We start from the raw sequence: 16,909 nt of genomic DNA on the forward strand, positions 1-16,909 counted from the left end.
ACTGCCTGATGTTCGAAATCCCCATCTGAGACATCAAGTTGCGTCTGTACCGTACCTAGCGCACAGCGGAAACGATTCTATGTACCTAGCAGGCAGTTGTACTGCTGCTGCTGCTGCAGCTGCTAGCCAGCCACTACTATGGAACTCTTTCGTAACATTTCCGACCATCCCGTTCGTGAGTCCCTGAAGTGACTAGCTAAGCCTCTCTAGTGATTTATGTAAACCATGCCATATCCATACTACTGCCCATGCATGCCATGCTATGCCCTGTGCCATTTATCAACGAATCTTAGATTACTACTATATACATTTAAAAACCCTCATCATGCTCGCCTTTCACCCAAGCCAGCATTCTCGGCTCTATATCCCCATCGTGCAACGCCCTGGGCCTCCGTCGACGCGTACTGATCTCGTGATCCAGGCGCCACGCGCTGCGAAACGTGTTCATACATAGCGCGGCCAGCGGCCGCTGCTGTTGCTGTTGCTGCTGTTGCTGCTGCTCATGGTCGACCTCATCGTCATCACTGTCTGCTGCGTCGTGCTGCGGCCAGCAATGTAGGCCCAAGTCGATGCACGCCGCTGCGATGCGGCAACTCCACAGCCACAGGTTGACGTCCGGATGGCTGGTATCTTCCTCTTCTGGGGCGGAGACGTCCATCTCCTCACGCAGGAGGTAGATGGCCAGCAGCACTGCGCCGTGAATGCCGGAAATGCTGGCGAAGAGCTCGAAATTTTGGGCATGCTGGAGGGCCATGGCGTGGCGGACGTAGCGCGCCGAAATGTCACGCGAGCGGTGTTGTTGGAGGGCACCGATGGCGGCGGTGAGGAGGCGCTGGTAGGTGTCGATGCCTTGGGTTGTTTCGGCGAAGGGGGATGTGTCGGAAGGGAGGGGTTGGGCTCCGTGGCTGCTGTTGGGGAGGAAGGGGTAGAGTGGGTGTATGATATTCATATAGTGCTTGAGATAGCTGGTGGTGCGAGGCGAATTGAGCATCCAGCTGAGTTCGCTGTTCTCAATGGTGTGCGGATTGGTGAGGGAACAGGTCGTGTGGCGGCGCTTAGTAGAAGCAGTATTGCGAGTCCAATCCGCGACATGGCTGCTGCTGCTGCTGTTGTTGTTGCCAAAGCTGACAGATGAACGGCGGGAAGTCGTTGGTGGTTGGTCAGTGGGCGAGAGATAGACATTGTAGTAATCCATAGGCGTGCTAGTTGGTACTTGCAGCGGCGGCAGCTCTTCTTGGAGGTTTCGAATGGGAAGGTCGAAAGCTGGCTGCAACATTGGGCTGTTCATGGGTGAAGCATCATGTGATGTGATCTGGATGTGTGGAATCGGGCTGAAGAGTTCTTGGCTGTCCATGTCCATGGGCATCTGCTGAGGAAACGTGTGGGCTCTAGAAATTCCGGAGATGTAGTCTGACTCTACATCGCTCGCATACTTGGGCCAATTTGGATCCAGCTCAGGGCCCATATCGGAGAGGCAAGCCGGACTCAGTGGGTAGTTCCACATGTCACTGTTGGCCTGTGGCATTGTATCGTCCCAAAGATTATTGGTCTGGAGATGGAGTTGCATGGGTCGGGGCGAGATGGGCGTGGGCTGTTGTATCTCCAGGTTTGCCTGCTGTGGCAGGAGAAACTCCTGAGCCTGCGCTTCCAATGAACTAGACACGTAAGCCATGTTGCACCATATACGGATATATGCTCAACTGACCTCCTCGACCTTGAACGCCGCTTACCAGGATCGAGACATGCGACGCCGAACCTTGCGCATGAAGCGCATGGACCGGGCAGCCCGGAGCATCGCACCTTCCGTCTGCGACATCTCAGACATGCGACAGGCACTGCACTTCGCTTCAGATCGTAAGAAGCACGTCGCGTCGTTGGCTTGACTGTCAATCCAGCCTCTGGACTCGGAGATCGGCTCAGCGCATGGTCATGGCTGATAGTGATGAAGTTGGACGACGGGGACCTTGCGGCATTGCTGTTCATAGCTTGAGCAAACGTTAAACCCCAGATATTGTGCGGGTTTCCCCAGCTTTTGAATACTGCATCGGACCACCGTCGAGTCGCACATCTTCATTGATCGGCAGCTCTCGGGGTGAGGTCGAAACAGCCGGAAGGTGATTGGCTGGAATAGACCGAGCATGGGTGTTTGAGGGTGCAATGCGACATGACGGGGTATTGCATAGAAGGCCTTGGCCGTGGCTGTGCAGACACGCACCACACGGTTCCGATGCCTTGCGGCGCCTTGTTCACCCGGTGCCCCGACCGACAGAATTCCGTCGTGCAGCTAGAATAAAGATGCATATTAGCGATTGGACTCAGTAATGCCGTGCATGCATAAGCCAAAGTCTACTACGGCTTAGGCTTGATTGTTATTGAAGCTCGTGCGGAACACCGCACCAGGAGGTTCTTCGGTGCGACGATCGACACACGACATTGGTGCAGGTATATGTACTCGAGTGCTCTCATATAAGTTGGCTGTGCTCGTGGGATGGTAAGGGCACAGACAAACAAGTCAAAATTGGACTAGGCGTGGTGAGTTGGCATCACCGTTGGACCGGCTCAACGAAAACCAGACGGTGAGGTACGGGAGAACTGATCTACATTGCTGACAAGTCGTCAAGACTCAGGCACATCGATACATCGGTCAATGCGTTGCATCTCGTTGGCACATGCCTTCTTCTAACCCGTTGTTATCTTGTCTGCTCTCCCCGTCCATATCGCACCCATTTCTCTTGCACCCTACGCGCTGAGCACACGGGAAATCTTCCATTTCGCGGATCTTGGTTGTTGCTCTTCGATATGCACCGTGCCCACCTGCTTCTCGCCAAAATCGGAGCCCACCTCTTTAATCAAGCTAGGGGCAGAAACATCCGCACCAAACAGCTGTTCCATTTGCTCCAGGGTACGCCCCTTGGTCTCGGGAACGAAGAAGAAGGCCCAGATGCCCATCAGAATCATCAGTGCACCGAAAAACATGTAGGTTCCGTATCCGAGACTGGTAATCATGTATGGAGTAGTCCGTGAAATGATGAAAGACCAGAGCCATTGATCAGCGGTGGTGATCGCCACACAGAGCATGCGAATGTCGAGCGGGAAAACTACAGAGGTTAGAAACACGGATTCCAGCGACATTGGAGAGACTGTTCGTACTTTCAGAGCAGTAAACCCAGGTGATTCCCTGCCACGTCGCACAGTAGATGAAGCTACAGATGTCAGCATTCGATTTGAACATGTTTCAAGAGAGTAGACTCACCCGTACAGATAGACACAAACCATGGCGAGGTAGCCCCATCCGCTTCGCGTGGTGCTGCCGGCCGCCACAGCGCCCGTTGGGTCTGCCTTGAAGACGTATCCTCCAATGTACCACATGGGAATAGATCCGATAAAGGCACCGTAGATCAAGCCGTTCCGGCGACCGATCTTCTCCACCAGGTAGAGAGAAAAGACAATCATGCCAAGAGTCTTCGCAATGCCGTAGAAACCAGTAGCAAAAAGCTTGGTAGAAGTGCCGGTCACACCGAGGGTCTGAAAAATGCGGGGTGAATAGTAGGTGATGATGTTGACACCGGTCATGTTCTGACAGCACATGAGCAGCAGGCCGATACCAACGCGGTTGCGTGTGCCCTTCTGGAAGAGCCGCTTGAGCATCTGCTTCGGAGTGAGATGGCCAGCATTCATGATCTCAGCGTGCTCGCGGATCTCAGCCAGCTCTTTGCGAATATAAGCATGATCGGCTGGGAGCGTCCGGAGCTGGCACAAGACCTTCCTGGCACCTTCCCAATCGTCTTTCTTTGCAAGGAAGCGAGGTGTCTCAGGACACAATGCGATGCCGCAGAACAGAATTGCGCCAGGCAAAAGCTGCAATGCCAAGGGTATGATCCACTGGGTTTTGGTATAATCTGAGATGGTGCGATTGACGGCGTAATTAATCCAGAAGCCACACTGAACACGTTAGTCGAGCTTCGCACAGGAGGGATAAGTCTTACCATGCCACCACCTTGAGAGCATATCTCGAAGACACCAACCAAGCGACCTCGAATGGAGGGAGGGCTTGTTTCGGCGATATAGACGGGAACAATGAGACTGACGGCTCCTATTCCAAGGCCAGCCACTGCTCTGCCTGAAATGATGAGAGGCAGGCGACCATTGGCGGCAGTCATCATGATGCCACCAACCAGAAAGACCAGCGATGCAATCATGATGCTTCTCTTACGCCCAATTCTCTCGGCTAATGGAAACGACAAGAGGGCACCAAAGAATGTGCCGGCTTGGAACGTCGAAACGATGTTGCCCTGGAGTGTGTCTACGTCGTGCTGCTCACGGCCCTCAAGGCCAAAGTCTCTCTTGAAAGAATCGAGGGCCATCGTGCCGCCAATGACGGCCGTGTCATATCCCACTATGAACTTATCAGCAGAGTTGGCGAATCAAGTTCGCTCAGCATACTTGCAACAGCGCTCATAGAGGCAATGAGTGCAAAGATGTGTACCTTCCAGTTGCGAACCTGTGGCGGGTCATCTGTATTCGAGGCATGGAGATTGAAGCCCATAGTGTTGGTCAGCAGCACACAAACGGTGCCAGTGTGGTTAGAACACAGGAAAGAGAAGGTGGAGGTGGAATCAAGCAAGCAGACATATAGTCTAGATGATCAAGCATAGTCCACATCCTGGCGCGGGGTCCCGTGGGGAAGCACATGGTGTCCACTCCTGCGTGTCGTACCATGGCGACCATTCGACGGATTAGCAACGGAAGGAATTGTCAATTGGTGCACGCCCAGGTAGCGCCTCCAAACGCCTCCGAGCCCGTGGATCCTGAGCTGACAGACAGCCAGAGCTGCACTGGTCACCTCGTGGAGCACCCACTGTACGACATCGTAGCGAGGGCAGGGCCAGGGTCCTAGGTACTAAGGAGGTAGAAACTCCAGCTCGACGAACAGCGACGTCGCCCTGAGGCCGCTGCTGCAGGACTTGGCACTTGGCATACCCCACAACAGCGGAGAAATTCCATTCCTTCCGGCTTCACCTCGTTCGCTTCTTCGCGTCTTCTTTTCGTCGTCCTTGTTTGCTACACGGGCATCGACTGTGCAACTGGAGCGATCGTCGCTCTTCGCGAGCTTGTGGCTCGAACATTGGATCCCAGCCCATGCTTTGGCTTCTCATGACTACAAGTTGCGTCGTGCCGTGACCGGCTCGGCTCCACGCGCCCTTCTTCCTCCGCCTGTGCATATTCGTCGTGCTTTCTAACACTCCCCACGTCCGCCGATCACGCCGTCAGGTAGGTTCCCTGGCGAAGTCGTCCTGGGTGGACTGGCCCTCGCGGGCTCAGCATACAGTCGGCCCTGATAGCCATGCCTTAGCACTGCCCCAATTCTGCTGATATATGATCTTTTGTGTGCGGAACCTTGACAGGTAAGGACTACTAAGCCAACGGCCCATCCAGTCGAGCAGTTAGACCAACTATACATGGTCGTCGAGGCCGCCATCGGCCAGAATGGCGACCCGCCCTACACTGCAGGTACCTCTGCTTGTAAGCACTTCCCAAAGTGTCTAATGACGCCCTTGCTAACAAAAAAAGGCCTTGCCGAGGGCCTCCTCCGACGATGCTATCACACCATCCGAGGCGAACAGTCTGAACCCCTTTTTGAGCGCACCGCCATCTGCCTGTGGGCGTAGCTCAGCGTCAAGCGCCAGCTTTTTCGACGACGCGGAAGCAATACTACGGCCGGACCCAGGAACAGAGGCCGACTTTCTTGTCAGCGACAATCCATTCGCCTTCAGTCCAGGCCAGCTTAACAAATTACTGAATCCGAAGTCGCTACAGGCCTTCGTAGCCTTGGGAGGTCTGCGTGGTATAGCAAGCGGCTTACGCACGGATACCGCCTCTGGTCTTAGCGTTGATGAGACTATGGTTCATGGAAAAATCTCGTTTGATCAGGCCATTCATTCTGAGAAGGCCAAAGATTTCGATGGCGCCTCATCCTCGTCCAATCAGTCGGCCTTTGCTGACCGGATACGTGTCTACAAGAAAAACATTCTTCCTGCCAAGAAGGCTACACCATTATGGAAGCTAATGTGGGCTGCATACAAGGACAAGGTATTGCTCCTTTTGACAGCAGCAGCCGTCATCTCCTTGGCTTTGGGTCTGTATGAGACGTTGGGTGCCAAGCACGAACCTGGAGCACCCACGCCCGTCGATTGGGTCGAGGGTGTTGCAATCTGCGTGGCAATCATTATCGTTGTTGGTGTTGGAAGTCTCAACGACTGGCAGAAGGAGCGAGCCTTTGTCCGTCTCAATCAAAAGAAGGAAGACCGCGAGGTCAAGGCAATTCGGTCTGGCAAGTCTCTCACCATCAATGTTGCCGACATCCTTGTCGGCGACGTTCTCCATATTGAACCAGGCGACATGATCCCAGCTGATGGTGTGTTCATCAATGGTTCTGGTGTCAAATGCGACGAATCGTCAGCCACTGGCGAATCTGACGCTCTCAAAAAGTCTGGTGGTGATTACGTTATGCGACTTCTTGCGGAAGGTCAGGCCGATGTCCATGATCTCGATCCGTTCATCATCTCGGGTGCCAAGGTCCTCGAAGGAGTTGGCACTTATCTCGTCACTTCAGTGGGCGTCAACTCCAGCTTCGGCAAGATCATGATGTCGGTTCGTACAGAAGTTGAGGCTACACCTCTCCAGAAGAAGCTGGAAGGGCTTGCTAGCGCCATAGCACAGCTCGGTGCGAGCGCAGCGGGTCTCTTGTTCTTCGTTCTCCTTTTCCGTTTCTGTGCCGGGCTTCCTTCTGATGCCAGGACTTCTGCTGAAAAGGCTTCTTCTTTCATGGATATCCTCATTGTGGCGATTACTGTTATCGTGGTTGCAGTTCCCGAGGGACTGCCCTTGGCCGTCACCCTGGCATTAGCATTTGCGACAACTCGACTGCTAAAAGAGAACAATCTTGTGCGGGTGCTCCGAGCGTGTGAGACCATGGGCAATGCGACAACGATCTGTTCCGATAAGACTGGCACCCTAACTACCAACAGAATGACTGTCGTCGCTGGCTGCCTTGGTGGTCTGGACTTCGGCGAGGATGTGTGGTCTAGCTTGCAGACTGAAGACTTATCTCGCAGTATCGTCAAGGCCGAACAACAGCGCATTATTCAGTCTATTGCCTTGAATTCGACAGCTTTTGAAGGTGAAGAAGACGGAAAACCTGTATTCGTGGGCTCAAAGACCGAGACCGCAATGCTGCAGTTTGTTCGGGACCACATGGGTATGGAAGACCTTGCGATATACCGCGCCAACTCGACCATAGTTCACTTTCTCCCATTCAACTCAAAGAACAAGTATATGGCGTCCGTCATCAAACTTGCTTCTGGACAGTACAGGCTGCTTGTCAAGGGTGCTTCCGAAGTCCTGCTTCAGCTTTGCTCAACTATGTCTCTTGCAGATGGTTCAACAATCCCCCTGAGTTCGTCTAAATACCATGACCGGATCACGGCATACGCCGAGAAATGCCTCCGAACCATCGGTCTTGTTTGCAAGGACTTTCATTCCTGGCCTCCCACAGGGACGGCTAGCAAGACCGAGCCTACTGTAGCAGATCTGTCCACGCTTCTGCATGACATGACTCTGCTCGGAATCGTGGGCATCCGCGACCCAGTCCGTCCAGGTGTCCCTGAGGCTGTACGGAAGGCTCAAGGAGCTGGCGTTACTGTTCGTATGGTGTCTGGAGACAACGTTGTCACAGCCAAAGCAATCGCTGTGGAGTGTGGTATCTTCACGCAGGGTGGTCTTGTGATGGAGGGCCCCGTCTTCCGAACCTTGAACGATGCACAAATGACAGACACCATTCCTCGCCTTCAAGTTCTTGCACGCTCCTCACCAGAGGATAAGCGGGTGCTTGTTGCCAAGCTCAAGGCGATGGGGGAGACTGTAGCCGTCACTGGAGATGGCACTAATGATGCTCCAGCTCTCAAGACTGCTGACGTCGGCTTCTCGATGGGTATCTCAGGAACCGAAGTTGCCAAGGAAGCTTCCTCAATTGTCCTGATGAACGACAACTTTACATCAATCTTGACAGCTTTGATGTGGGGACGTGCCGTCAATGATGCCGTACAAAAGTTCCTTCAGGTATGGTTCCGGTCTCTGCCAACCTTCACATCCTAATATTATACAGTTCCAAATCACTGTCAACATCACAGCAGTACTGTTGACATTTGTCTCCGCGGTGTCCTCAAGCGAAATGCAGTCAGTCCTCACGGCTGTTCAACTTCTGTGGGTCAATCTTATCATGGACACATTTGCTGCGCTCGCGCTTGCAACAGACCCTCCTACAGAGAAAATACTTGATCGCAAGCCCCAAGGAAAGCGCGCGCCTCTTATTACCATCAATATGTGGAAGATGATAATCGGACAGGCAATCTTCCAGCTTGCTGTCACGTTCGTCTTGTACTTTGCAGGCGCCAAGATCCTCGGGTATGGCGAGGAGCGTCGGCTGGAGCTCTCTACCATGGTCTTCAATACCTTTGTCTGGATGCAGATATTCAACGAGTTCAACAATCGACGTCTGGACAACAAGTTCAACATCTTCGAGGGTGTACACCGCAATAACTTCTTCATTGTTATCAATTGCATCATGGTCGGCGCGCAAATTGCCATCGTCTTCGTTGGTGGCAAGGCGTTCTCTATCACACCCATCGACGGCATCCAATGGGCCATCTGTATCATTCTCGCAGCCTTCTGCCTGCCGTGGGCCATCGTGGTCAGACTGTTCCCTGACGCAGCATTCGAGGAAATCGCCAAGACAGTTGGGCGCCCGGTCGTGGTTATGTACCATGCGGTAGGAAGAGGCATGGGGAGACTGGCACAGAAGCTGAGCATCAGGAACAAATCGAAAGACAGGTCGAATGTGGATGTTACACCAGAGATCGTCGTGGTCACGCCGGACTGCGGGAGGAAGACGGACTTCATTGATCCTGAGAAGGGCTGCTAGATGTACCTTTAATACCTGGCGTTAGAGGTTGATGAAATTCAGAAAAAGACACAAATTCGAATGTAGGAATATAATGGTGAACATAATGGCGACCCCAGAATGGCAGACTTCCGACATACTCGCTTCCACAGATGTTTACGTGCTAAACCAGATTCCAAAGGTCAGTGGAGACATGTTCGTAGGTATGATGCTCCACTGCCATGCCAAGACGAGGCAATCGCGGCACGACCGCCTTACGCCGTCAACCCCAGTTCTTCTGCCAACAGCAAGTCCCCAACAGTTCAGTATATGTCGACAATGACAGGTGCTAACTCTCCGCGCTTCATTGTAGCTCGGTACCTGCAAAGCCAGGGCTATCAACAGGTAGGTCGTTCCGGACCTTCGGTAACTCCATAATAATCCCAGTAGACGCTTGAGACCTTCATCACAGAAACAGATCTTTCCCCGGGTGCGGCAACGACCAATCCCGGTGACTGGGATCTGGAGGAGATCATCAAGGAGAAGAGTCTCTTCGATCAGAACCTCAACTTCGAGAAGGACTCGGCCGCCACAAGGACCGGTTGGTCGGAACCATGTCCGCAGCATCCTTCGCAGCCAGAAGGCGCCAATCTGGCAAATGGCCTTGCCGTCACTGCTGACCCCAAGTCTGGCTCTATCATCGCATCCTTCGTCAACAATACTGTGGGGTTTTGGGATACAGCTCGCCCGGTAGTCCCAACTCTGGGTATCCTCTCCGCCGGCCGTAATATTTTGTCGCTTGCCGCTACCGAGCAGTTTTTGCTCACCAGTCAGATGGATGGCTCAGTCTCGATTCACGATATTGGGACGTTTCGAACCCTTGCCACTATCAAAGCGCACAGCAGCTATGCAGTTCAAGTAGTCCCCACATGGGACAATGGTAACCTGCTCGTCGCCACTGCTGGCTGGGACAAGAAAATCAGCATCCACTATCCCCAGATACGAGATCAACCGAGAGACGCTGAAGCAGCCCCGTCCGCCATCACATTCCCAGCTACATTCACCACCCTCTCCGCTCCCCACAACGTCCAATCACTCATCTTCGCCCGCCACCCGGACACCTCCGCCCTATACCTCATCTACACAGCCCGCGACAGCATCTACCTCCACTACGTACTATTGACCCCCAACCCCGCGACCAACGACTCCCACGAAGCCACCTCCACTCCCTACACCGCCACTCCCGCGGGCCGCCAATCCCTCGCGCCCCAACAACACGCAACCTGGACCTCCTTCACCCCGAGCTGGATCGAAGCCTGCCCCACGGACCCCACCCTCCTCGCCATCGCCACGAGCCACACGCCCAGCATGAAACTCATTCTGGCCCGTTTACTCTTCCCCAGCGCAACCTCCACCTCAACCTCCAATACCTCATCCCTCCACCCCCAAACAGGCACGCAAGACGAACTGGCCATCAAGCTCGTGTGCACCACCTCCGCCCCACAAAACGACTACTCCACGCCCCGCTGCGCCTGGCGGCCCGACGGCAGCGGCGTGTGGGTCAGCGGTGACGACGGCGTGGTGCGCGGGGTTGATGCTGAGACGGGGAAGGTTGTAGTCTCGTTAAAGCCGAGAAAAGAAAATGGGCGGGGGGAGGGCCTGCTGGGCCATGATCCGGGAAGCAAGATCCGGGCGCTGTGGGCGGGGGTTATTGGAGATGAGGATGTGGACGACGAGGGGCAGGGGCAGGGGCAGGGGCAGGGGCAGGGGAGGAGAGAGGTGTTGATTAGTGCGGGGTTTGATAGGAAGGTGTTGATTTGGGAGGTAGGGGTTGGTGATGGCGATGGGGGCGAGGAGCAGGAGGGATAGGATAGTCCTGTGGATGGATGCTTGCTCAATTGTCTCTTGCGCCGGCGCGGTTCACGAACGCACGTGTCCGGACGGCATCTCAGGTAGCTTCCGGCGCCTGTTTTCATCTCGTTCAACAGATATCATCGCATGACGGACGAATAGGAGTGAGATAGATGCATTGAGCCAAGCTCGAGCTTGGCGCGGGTTTCTGGTTCTATTGTTTAAAGTATGCCATATGCAAAGTCGACTTGCAACGACAAGGCACAAGAGAGGTACACAAACAAGCACGCATTCAACAGGCCGAGAAGCGCATAACAAGCCGAAAGTTCCGGTACAGTGCTCAAACCCTGTCCTCAGCAAAGTCCAGCACATCGCAGTCATCCTCGAAGAAGCCCTCCTCGCCTTCCTGACCATCCTCGGTCATTGTGTCACCTTGTTGAGCCCGAGCCTGTTTGCCCTTCTTGGCTTTTCTGCGTCTTGTCGTGCTGACAATCTGCTCCTCGCCCTCTTCACCAATTTGTTGCAACGTTGTCTCGCGATAGACCACACTCCGGTACCCATCTTCCTCGTGGTCATTTCGCTCCGGCGAGCCAGTGTTGAGCCGCACGGTCGGAATTTCAAGGCCAAAGACCCATCTATCTTCGTCTTTCTTTCGAGGATTTGGCACGTCAGACCGGGGATGGAAGATGGCGGAGGCGGTTGGGAATTGCGACTCGGACAGGGGTAAATCAGTTGGAAAGACCGACATGGTGACCCGACTATCAGAATGGAACGGCTGATAGGGAGCATTCGTATCGATCTCGGCGAAGCTAAGAGGAGCCGGGAAACCGGGTGCCTGGGGTGGACGTTGAGAGCTGGGCTGCCAGAAGCCGTGCGGGCCTTCTTCAGGATCCTGGGTTGGGTAAATCTCGGGGAGCTTTACGTTGACTGATTTACGGCTGTCGAACACAGAAACTGTCTCGGGTTGCCGCTCGCGAGGGTTTGTCTTTCGAACGTAGTAGTTGCGTATGCCGGAAGAATCTAGAACGGATAGGCGAAGTCGACGATCGCGATATGTCCATGCCAGGCGCCCGGCAACGGTCTCCATTTTCAGGTGCAGCTTGCTTTGACCTGCATGCCTAATGCTAGCAACCGTGTTCGTGGCCGCTCCAAGGGATTTACTAAAGCCAGCCGCCACAACTTTGCCGCTGCGCATGCCGGTAGCAGAAGCGTAACCAAGACCAGTGTTACCAATGCCTGAAACACCGCCGCCCATGCTAGGAGCGCGGCCTCGAAGATTGGCAAGCATTGGCTGAGTCTTAGTCGTTGCGAAATTCATCGCAGATGCGAAAAAGCTGGAAGCTGGAGGTTGTGGGCCAATAGAAGCTGGATCTGCTGGGATAGATACTGGACGCTTTTTCTTCCGTGCTCTAGGTGGTGGCCATCGCAGCGCTGCCGATGGTATGTCGAACATGTGGACCGTTCTGTTCTGCGTGACCACAGCGTAGCGTATCCCCAGTGGTGCCTCCCATTCAACATCAACGATGACTGATTCACTGAAGCGCTCATTCTTGTGGACCTGTCGGACCCTCGCGGCGATCTGAGCTTCGTTCTCCTCTATGATTGAGATGCGTGGATAGCGTACTTGTAGGAGGTCCCATACATAGTAAATATCTCCTCGCCGGCTCGCAGTCAGGAGGCATAGTCCGTTTGGAGTAAAAGACAGGTAGCTGCATCCGCCAGGCGGTTCAAATGTCGCCAACGGAACAAAATCGGAGGACTTCTTGCCGTCCTTCAACTGCAACGCTTGCAAGTCAACAATCGATACCAGTTCTGGCTCCTTCGTTGTGGCATCGGCTGGCTCCCCGTGGGTGGGTGGAAACTGGAGAGGGGCTTGCTGTGGGCTGTAAATTGGGGATTGTTGAGACGAAGGCGTCCTGTTGGCAGTGTCTTGGTTCCAGTACTGCTGCCAGTATTGCGCACCCTTCTCGCCAAGCCATTTACCACCCTTTAGCATTTCTTGAGCCACTCCTTTTGCAACCTTGCCGAAGATCGTCTCGACATCTGGAGAATCGACCGTACAGTTAATCACTGGCCTCGCTGGGGCACTTCGAGAACTGAGCGAAGCACCATTCACACACAGCACACTCTCGCCGACGACTGCCCCGATTGACGGTCTTGAAGCCAATGCTGGGCAGTATGCAAGCCATCTGCCACTAAGACTGACGATTGCCTGCTCTTGGTCAACTTCCCCACGGTTGATGTCTGCTGGCGAGACGTCCTGGTCATTTGGTCTGCTATGAGAAGATTCACGTCTGCGCATTCGTGGCTGTAGAGTGGTCCACAACTTTTCGAGGCAGATGAAGTTCGCCTCGCTGCCATTTTGGCGAATGCCAAACACAAACACCTCGCCACTGACTCCAGAGCTGACTAGGAGATGATCTCCACTAGTTTGCAGCTTAAGTCGGCCGGAAGGTGCTGGTTTCTGCTGCTTGTCCATCCATGATGGTACTTGCGGAATCGAAGTGGAAGGTAGATGTAGCAGATCAGCGATAAGGCACTGCTGCCTCAGTGAGTAAACAACGACCGATGTCGAAGCACCCGCGCCAGCCTGCGGAGGAGTCGCGTAGCTTGCTGCCGCAGAGCCTCGTCGAGATTGATAGTCAGGGGGCCTTTCATTGGGGATGATATGGTCGCCATGCGAACCGTGTACGGTCAATGCGACTAGCGGCCTTAGTGCCTGGAATGGATCCTGACCACGACTCCAGGTGAGCAGTGTAGCATCATGAATGACACCAGGTATGTTTCGCAGGCTTCCGAGTTGAAGCACTTTATCACCTTCGTAGCCCAGCACGTCCAGCTGATTTGCTGTACCTACAAGTATCGCGTTGCGTGCCTCCTTCACTCCGGCCAGACTTGCAAATTTGACCAATGTGGGAGGCTGGCTCTTGAGACCGAGTCTTTGCCCCAGTCCGAGGTCTATGTCTCTGGCCTCATAGAAGTGCGCCTGTGGCATATGGGGAGGTGGCGAACCGAAAGCACTGGCCGGGTGCGCATACGGCGAAGTCGAGGTTCTTGTGTAGCCCACAGTGGTAGGCGGGCCTCCATAACTGATCGGACGAGCCTTAGCCAGAGGCGGTGAGGTCGGAGGGCTTCTGGCGTTGAAACCGCCTTTTCCTATATAGCTCTGCGTAGGTGGTGACGGTCGATGGCTGAAGCCCAAGAGCAGATCAGCGGGCGGACTTCGGCCATAAGTGCTCGCTGGTGACAGGAACGTATCCTGCGGAGGAGTATGGTCATCTGACACCTTCTCAGTAGCTGTCAGATCCTCCAAGCCATCGCGGCCCGGATCGCGACTGCGGTGAGGGAACCCCCTCGGAATCTGGTTCGAGGCAGGTGGCGACACAGATGGCTCTCTGGCTACCTCTGGGTCCGATATTTCTGGTTCAACTCGCGCAGTCTGTTTGACATTCTTGTTCTTCTTCCTGCTTGTTCGGGGAGTAGGTTCCTGGTCTAGGAGGTCCGTATCGACGGAGTTAGGGAAGGGGTCGGGCTTGTAGTCAATGTTGACGTTGGACTTCTTGGATGGCATTCACAGTTGTCTAAGCGTGGCGAGAGCAAACGTAGCTATGCCTCACCAACAGACGAGCGATCTAGGTGCCTTGACTCACAGACAGCACCCCTGACGCAAGGCGCGGGGGACGCGTTGGAGAGGGGATTGGGGAAGCGGGCGAGCGATTGACGGACGAGTGGACGTGTCTTTGCGAAGGATAAGCAGGTAATGGAAGTTCGAACAGTTCAAAGTAAGTGTCGCTTGTCTGAAAGACTCAAGACACTTGTACTTGGATTGTAGTAGTCTGAAAGAAGCAGTGGCAGGTCATATGAAGGCGGCGTTCTTACCAGCCTCGTGCAGCTTATCAGGCGCGGATTGGGTGTCGGGATTGGCAGCGAGAGGGGCTCGAGGGGACGGCTGACCCAAGCCCCGAGCACCGGGGTCATGTGGGAGTCCGGGAGGGGTTAACTTGTCACTAGGGCTTAGCTATGCCCAAAGTCCGCGCCGCAAACGAGCGTCCGCAAACAGTCGTGGGGGCCGAACGGGGCACGGCTCAGCTCGACCTCAAGGCCTCCTCTAGTCCTCCTCTTTATTTCAAGCTTATTGGTTTATTAGACACGGCACATTGTAGGCCATGACATTGCCTTCACGCTGCTGTCGCAAATATGGAAAAGGATGAACGAGCTGGCAAGAGCCATAGATTCAGGCGCGCGCCTCATTCCCGGGAATGAGGTGATGCCGAGCAACGTAAAGTCGTAGCTATGCTTCCCGTTGACAGGTGACGGTCTATTGCTCTTTGATGCAGCTGGACTGACTTTGAGTTCTCAGTACGTGAACCTGACCTGTCATGGCTGGAGATGATGACCTCCTTCATGGCGATGAGCTCTTTCAGAACAAACATGCAATTCGAGAGCTCGCCACCCGCCAGCTGTTGCACGCCTGGGAGCGCCAGAAGGACCGTCATGGCGACCCATTTCTTTGGGGTGACGAGATCGAGTGTTTGCTTCTGCATCTAGAGCATGATGGACGGTCTGTCAGTCTAGAGCAAGCGCCGTGGCAGCAGCTGGAGCGAGTGCAATCAAAGCACCACGATGACCCATCTCTTCAGCCGGAGCTGGGTGCGTTTATGCTGGAGACGACACCCTCGAGACCGTTTGGTAGCGAAGTGACGGACGTGTTGAAATGGCAAGACGACCTCGCCAAACGTCGACGACTGGTAGACGCTGCCTTACCTCAGAACAGTCGCCTTGTAACTCTACCATACTACCCTCGCTACGGTGCGGAAGAGGGGTCAAGGCGAAGGCCATACTCGCCAGCTGTCGAGAAGAACCCGGTCACTTGGTCCAGTCTCGTGACGGATGAGCATATTGCATCCAACGCCCGCTATCTGTCCATTCTAGGGAACATCGTGCAGAAGCGCGGCAAAAAGGTCGAGATTCATATCCCACTGTATCGTGATGTCCGGACACCGTGGCCATGGAAAGATGCGAAGGATGCACGCGTTCGCAAGAACTCTATCTTCATGGACTCGACGTTATTCGGTGCAACCGGCTGCTCTCTACAAGTGACAATGCAAGCCAAGAATCTGAACGAAGCACGGCGACTGCATGATGGCCTAGTACCACTGGCGCCGGTGATGCTCGCTCTCACGGCGGGCACACCGGTCTTTAGAGGACTGTTGGCAGACACAGATACGCGTTGGGCTTGTTTCGAGCAGTCAGTCGACGACAGGAGTCCGGAGGAAGTTGAGTCAGGCAAGCCGGCTCGATCACGAGTTTCGTCATGTACAACGTATATCAGTCAAGAGGCAAACCAATATGAACATTGTCACATTCAGGACCTGGAACACGACCCAAAAGTCAAGAAAGCTCTCCAGGATGGTGGCATGGACGAGCTCATGGCAATACACTTCGCTTATCTGCTTGCCAGGGATCCGCTGTTCGCGTCCAGTCAGGATCTAAAGTCAGCAGACATTTCGAGGACTACAATGTGCGATGGCCTGCTGGCAGGGATGTACCAGACTATTCGCTTGAAGCCAGCAGAGAACGAGGGTGCCGGATGGAGGGTCGAGTTTCGCCCCATGGAATCACAAGTGACAGATTTTGAAAACGCGGCCTTTTGCGTATTTGTCATTTTGATTGCGAGAATGATCATTGAGTCTGGGCATCAGTTTTATGTACCTCTCCCGGACGTCGAGAAAGGTATGGTGACCGCATGCCAGCGCAACGCTGCTACCGAAGGCAGATTTACGTTCAGGTGTAACAGCATTGCTGAACCAACGTCTAGACCAGGTCTCCTGACTGCAAATGAAATCATATGCGGCAAACAAGGAGGCTTCGAAGGCTTGATGAAGCTGCTGTCAAGGGGTGAGGCGAGCCAACACTTCTCCACTGAGCAGTGGGCGCAGATCGAAATTTACCTGCGGCTTGTGATGCAGCGGACGACGGGAGCAGCTCCGACGACTGCAGCATGGATCCGCAGCCTCATCGACAAGCATGAGGCGTACAAGCAGGACAGCGTTGTGCCGGATCGGGTGGTATATGATCTGGTGCAGGAATGCATTCGGAGGAACGAGGTAGTTTGATATA

General features: G+C 54.3%; 6 protein-coding genes across 6 annotated transcripts; 3 read left to right on the forward strand and 3 right to left on the reverse strand.

The window, feature by feature from the left end:
• Window positions 1-310: 310 nt before the first annotated feature.
• On the reverse strand, window positions 311-1,672 carry HMPREF1541_07928 (uncharacterized protein; the record flags this gene model as incomplete). Its single annotated transcript, XM_008722251.1, has 1 exon — window positions 311-1,672. The coding sequence occupies one exon, from the start codon at window positions 1,670-1,672 to the stop codon at window positions 311-313; it is 1,362 nt and encodes a 453-aa protein (XP_008720473.1).
• Window positions 1,673-2,739: 1,067 nt separating this feature from the next.
• Window positions 2,740-4,546, reverse strand: HMPREF1541_07929 (uncharacterized protein; the record flags this gene model as incomplete). The annotated part of the gene is made up of 5 exons (XM_008722252.1): window positions 2,740-3,098; window positions 3,151-3,203; window positions 3,254-3,942; window positions 3,987-4,396; window positions 4,444-4,546. 5 exons carry the CDS (start codon window positions 4,544-4,546, stop codon window positions 2,740-2,742), a joined length of 1,614 nt encoding a protein of 537 aa, XP_008720474.1.
• Window positions 4,547-5,487: 941 nt separating this feature from the next.
• HMPREF1541_07930 (calcium-translocating P-type ATPase, PMCA-type) lies at window positions 5,488-8,980 on the forward strand (the record flags this gene model as incomplete). Its single annotated transcript, XM_008722253.1, has 3 exons — window positions 5,488-5,523; window positions 5,572-8,118; window positions 8,165-8,980. 3 exons carry the CDS (start codon window positions 5,488-5,490, stop codon window positions 8,978-8,980), a joined length of 3,399 nt encoding a protein of 1,132 aa, XP_008720475.1.
• A 297-nt stretch (window positions 8,981-9,277) lies between these two features.
• Window positions 9,278-10,807, forward strand: HMPREF1541_07931 (uncharacterized protein; the record flags this gene model as incomplete). Its single annotated transcript, XM_008722254.1, has 2 exons — window positions 9,278-9,343; window positions 9,389-10,807. 2 exons carry the CDS (start codon window positions 9,278-9,280, stop codon window positions 10,805-10,807), a joined length of 1,485 nt encoding a protein of 494 aa, XP_008720476.1.
• Window positions 10,808-11,129: 322 nt separating this feature from the next.
• HMPREF1541_07932 (uncharacterized protein) lies at window positions 11,130-14,360 on the reverse strand (the record flags this gene model as incomplete). Its single annotated transcript, XM_008722255.1, has 1 exon — window positions 11,130-14,360. The coding sequence occupies one exon, from the start codon at window positions 14,358-14,360 to the stop codon at window positions 11,130-11,132; it is 3,231 nt and encodes a 1,076-aa protein (XP_008720477.1).
• Window positions 14,361-15,168: 808 nt separating this feature from the next.
• HMPREF1541_07933 (uncharacterized protein) lies at window positions 15,169-16,905 on the forward strand (the record flags this gene model as incomplete). The annotated part of the gene is made up of 1 exon (XM_008722256.1): window positions 15,169-16,905. One exon carries the CDS (start codon window positions 15,169-15,171, stop codon window positions 16,903-16,905), a length of 1,737 nt encoding a protein of 578 aa, XP_008720478.1.
• Window positions 16,906-16,909: the final 4 nt, after the last annotated feature.

Source organism: Cyphellophora europaea (assembly GCF_000365145.1).
Source record: "Cyphellophora europaea CBS 101466 unplaced genomic scaffold supercont1.8, whole genome shotgun sequence".
Taxonomy (NCBI): Eukaryota; Fungi; Ascomycota; class Eurotiomycetes; order Chaetothyriales; family Cyphellophoraceae; genus Cyphellophora; species Cyphellophora europaea.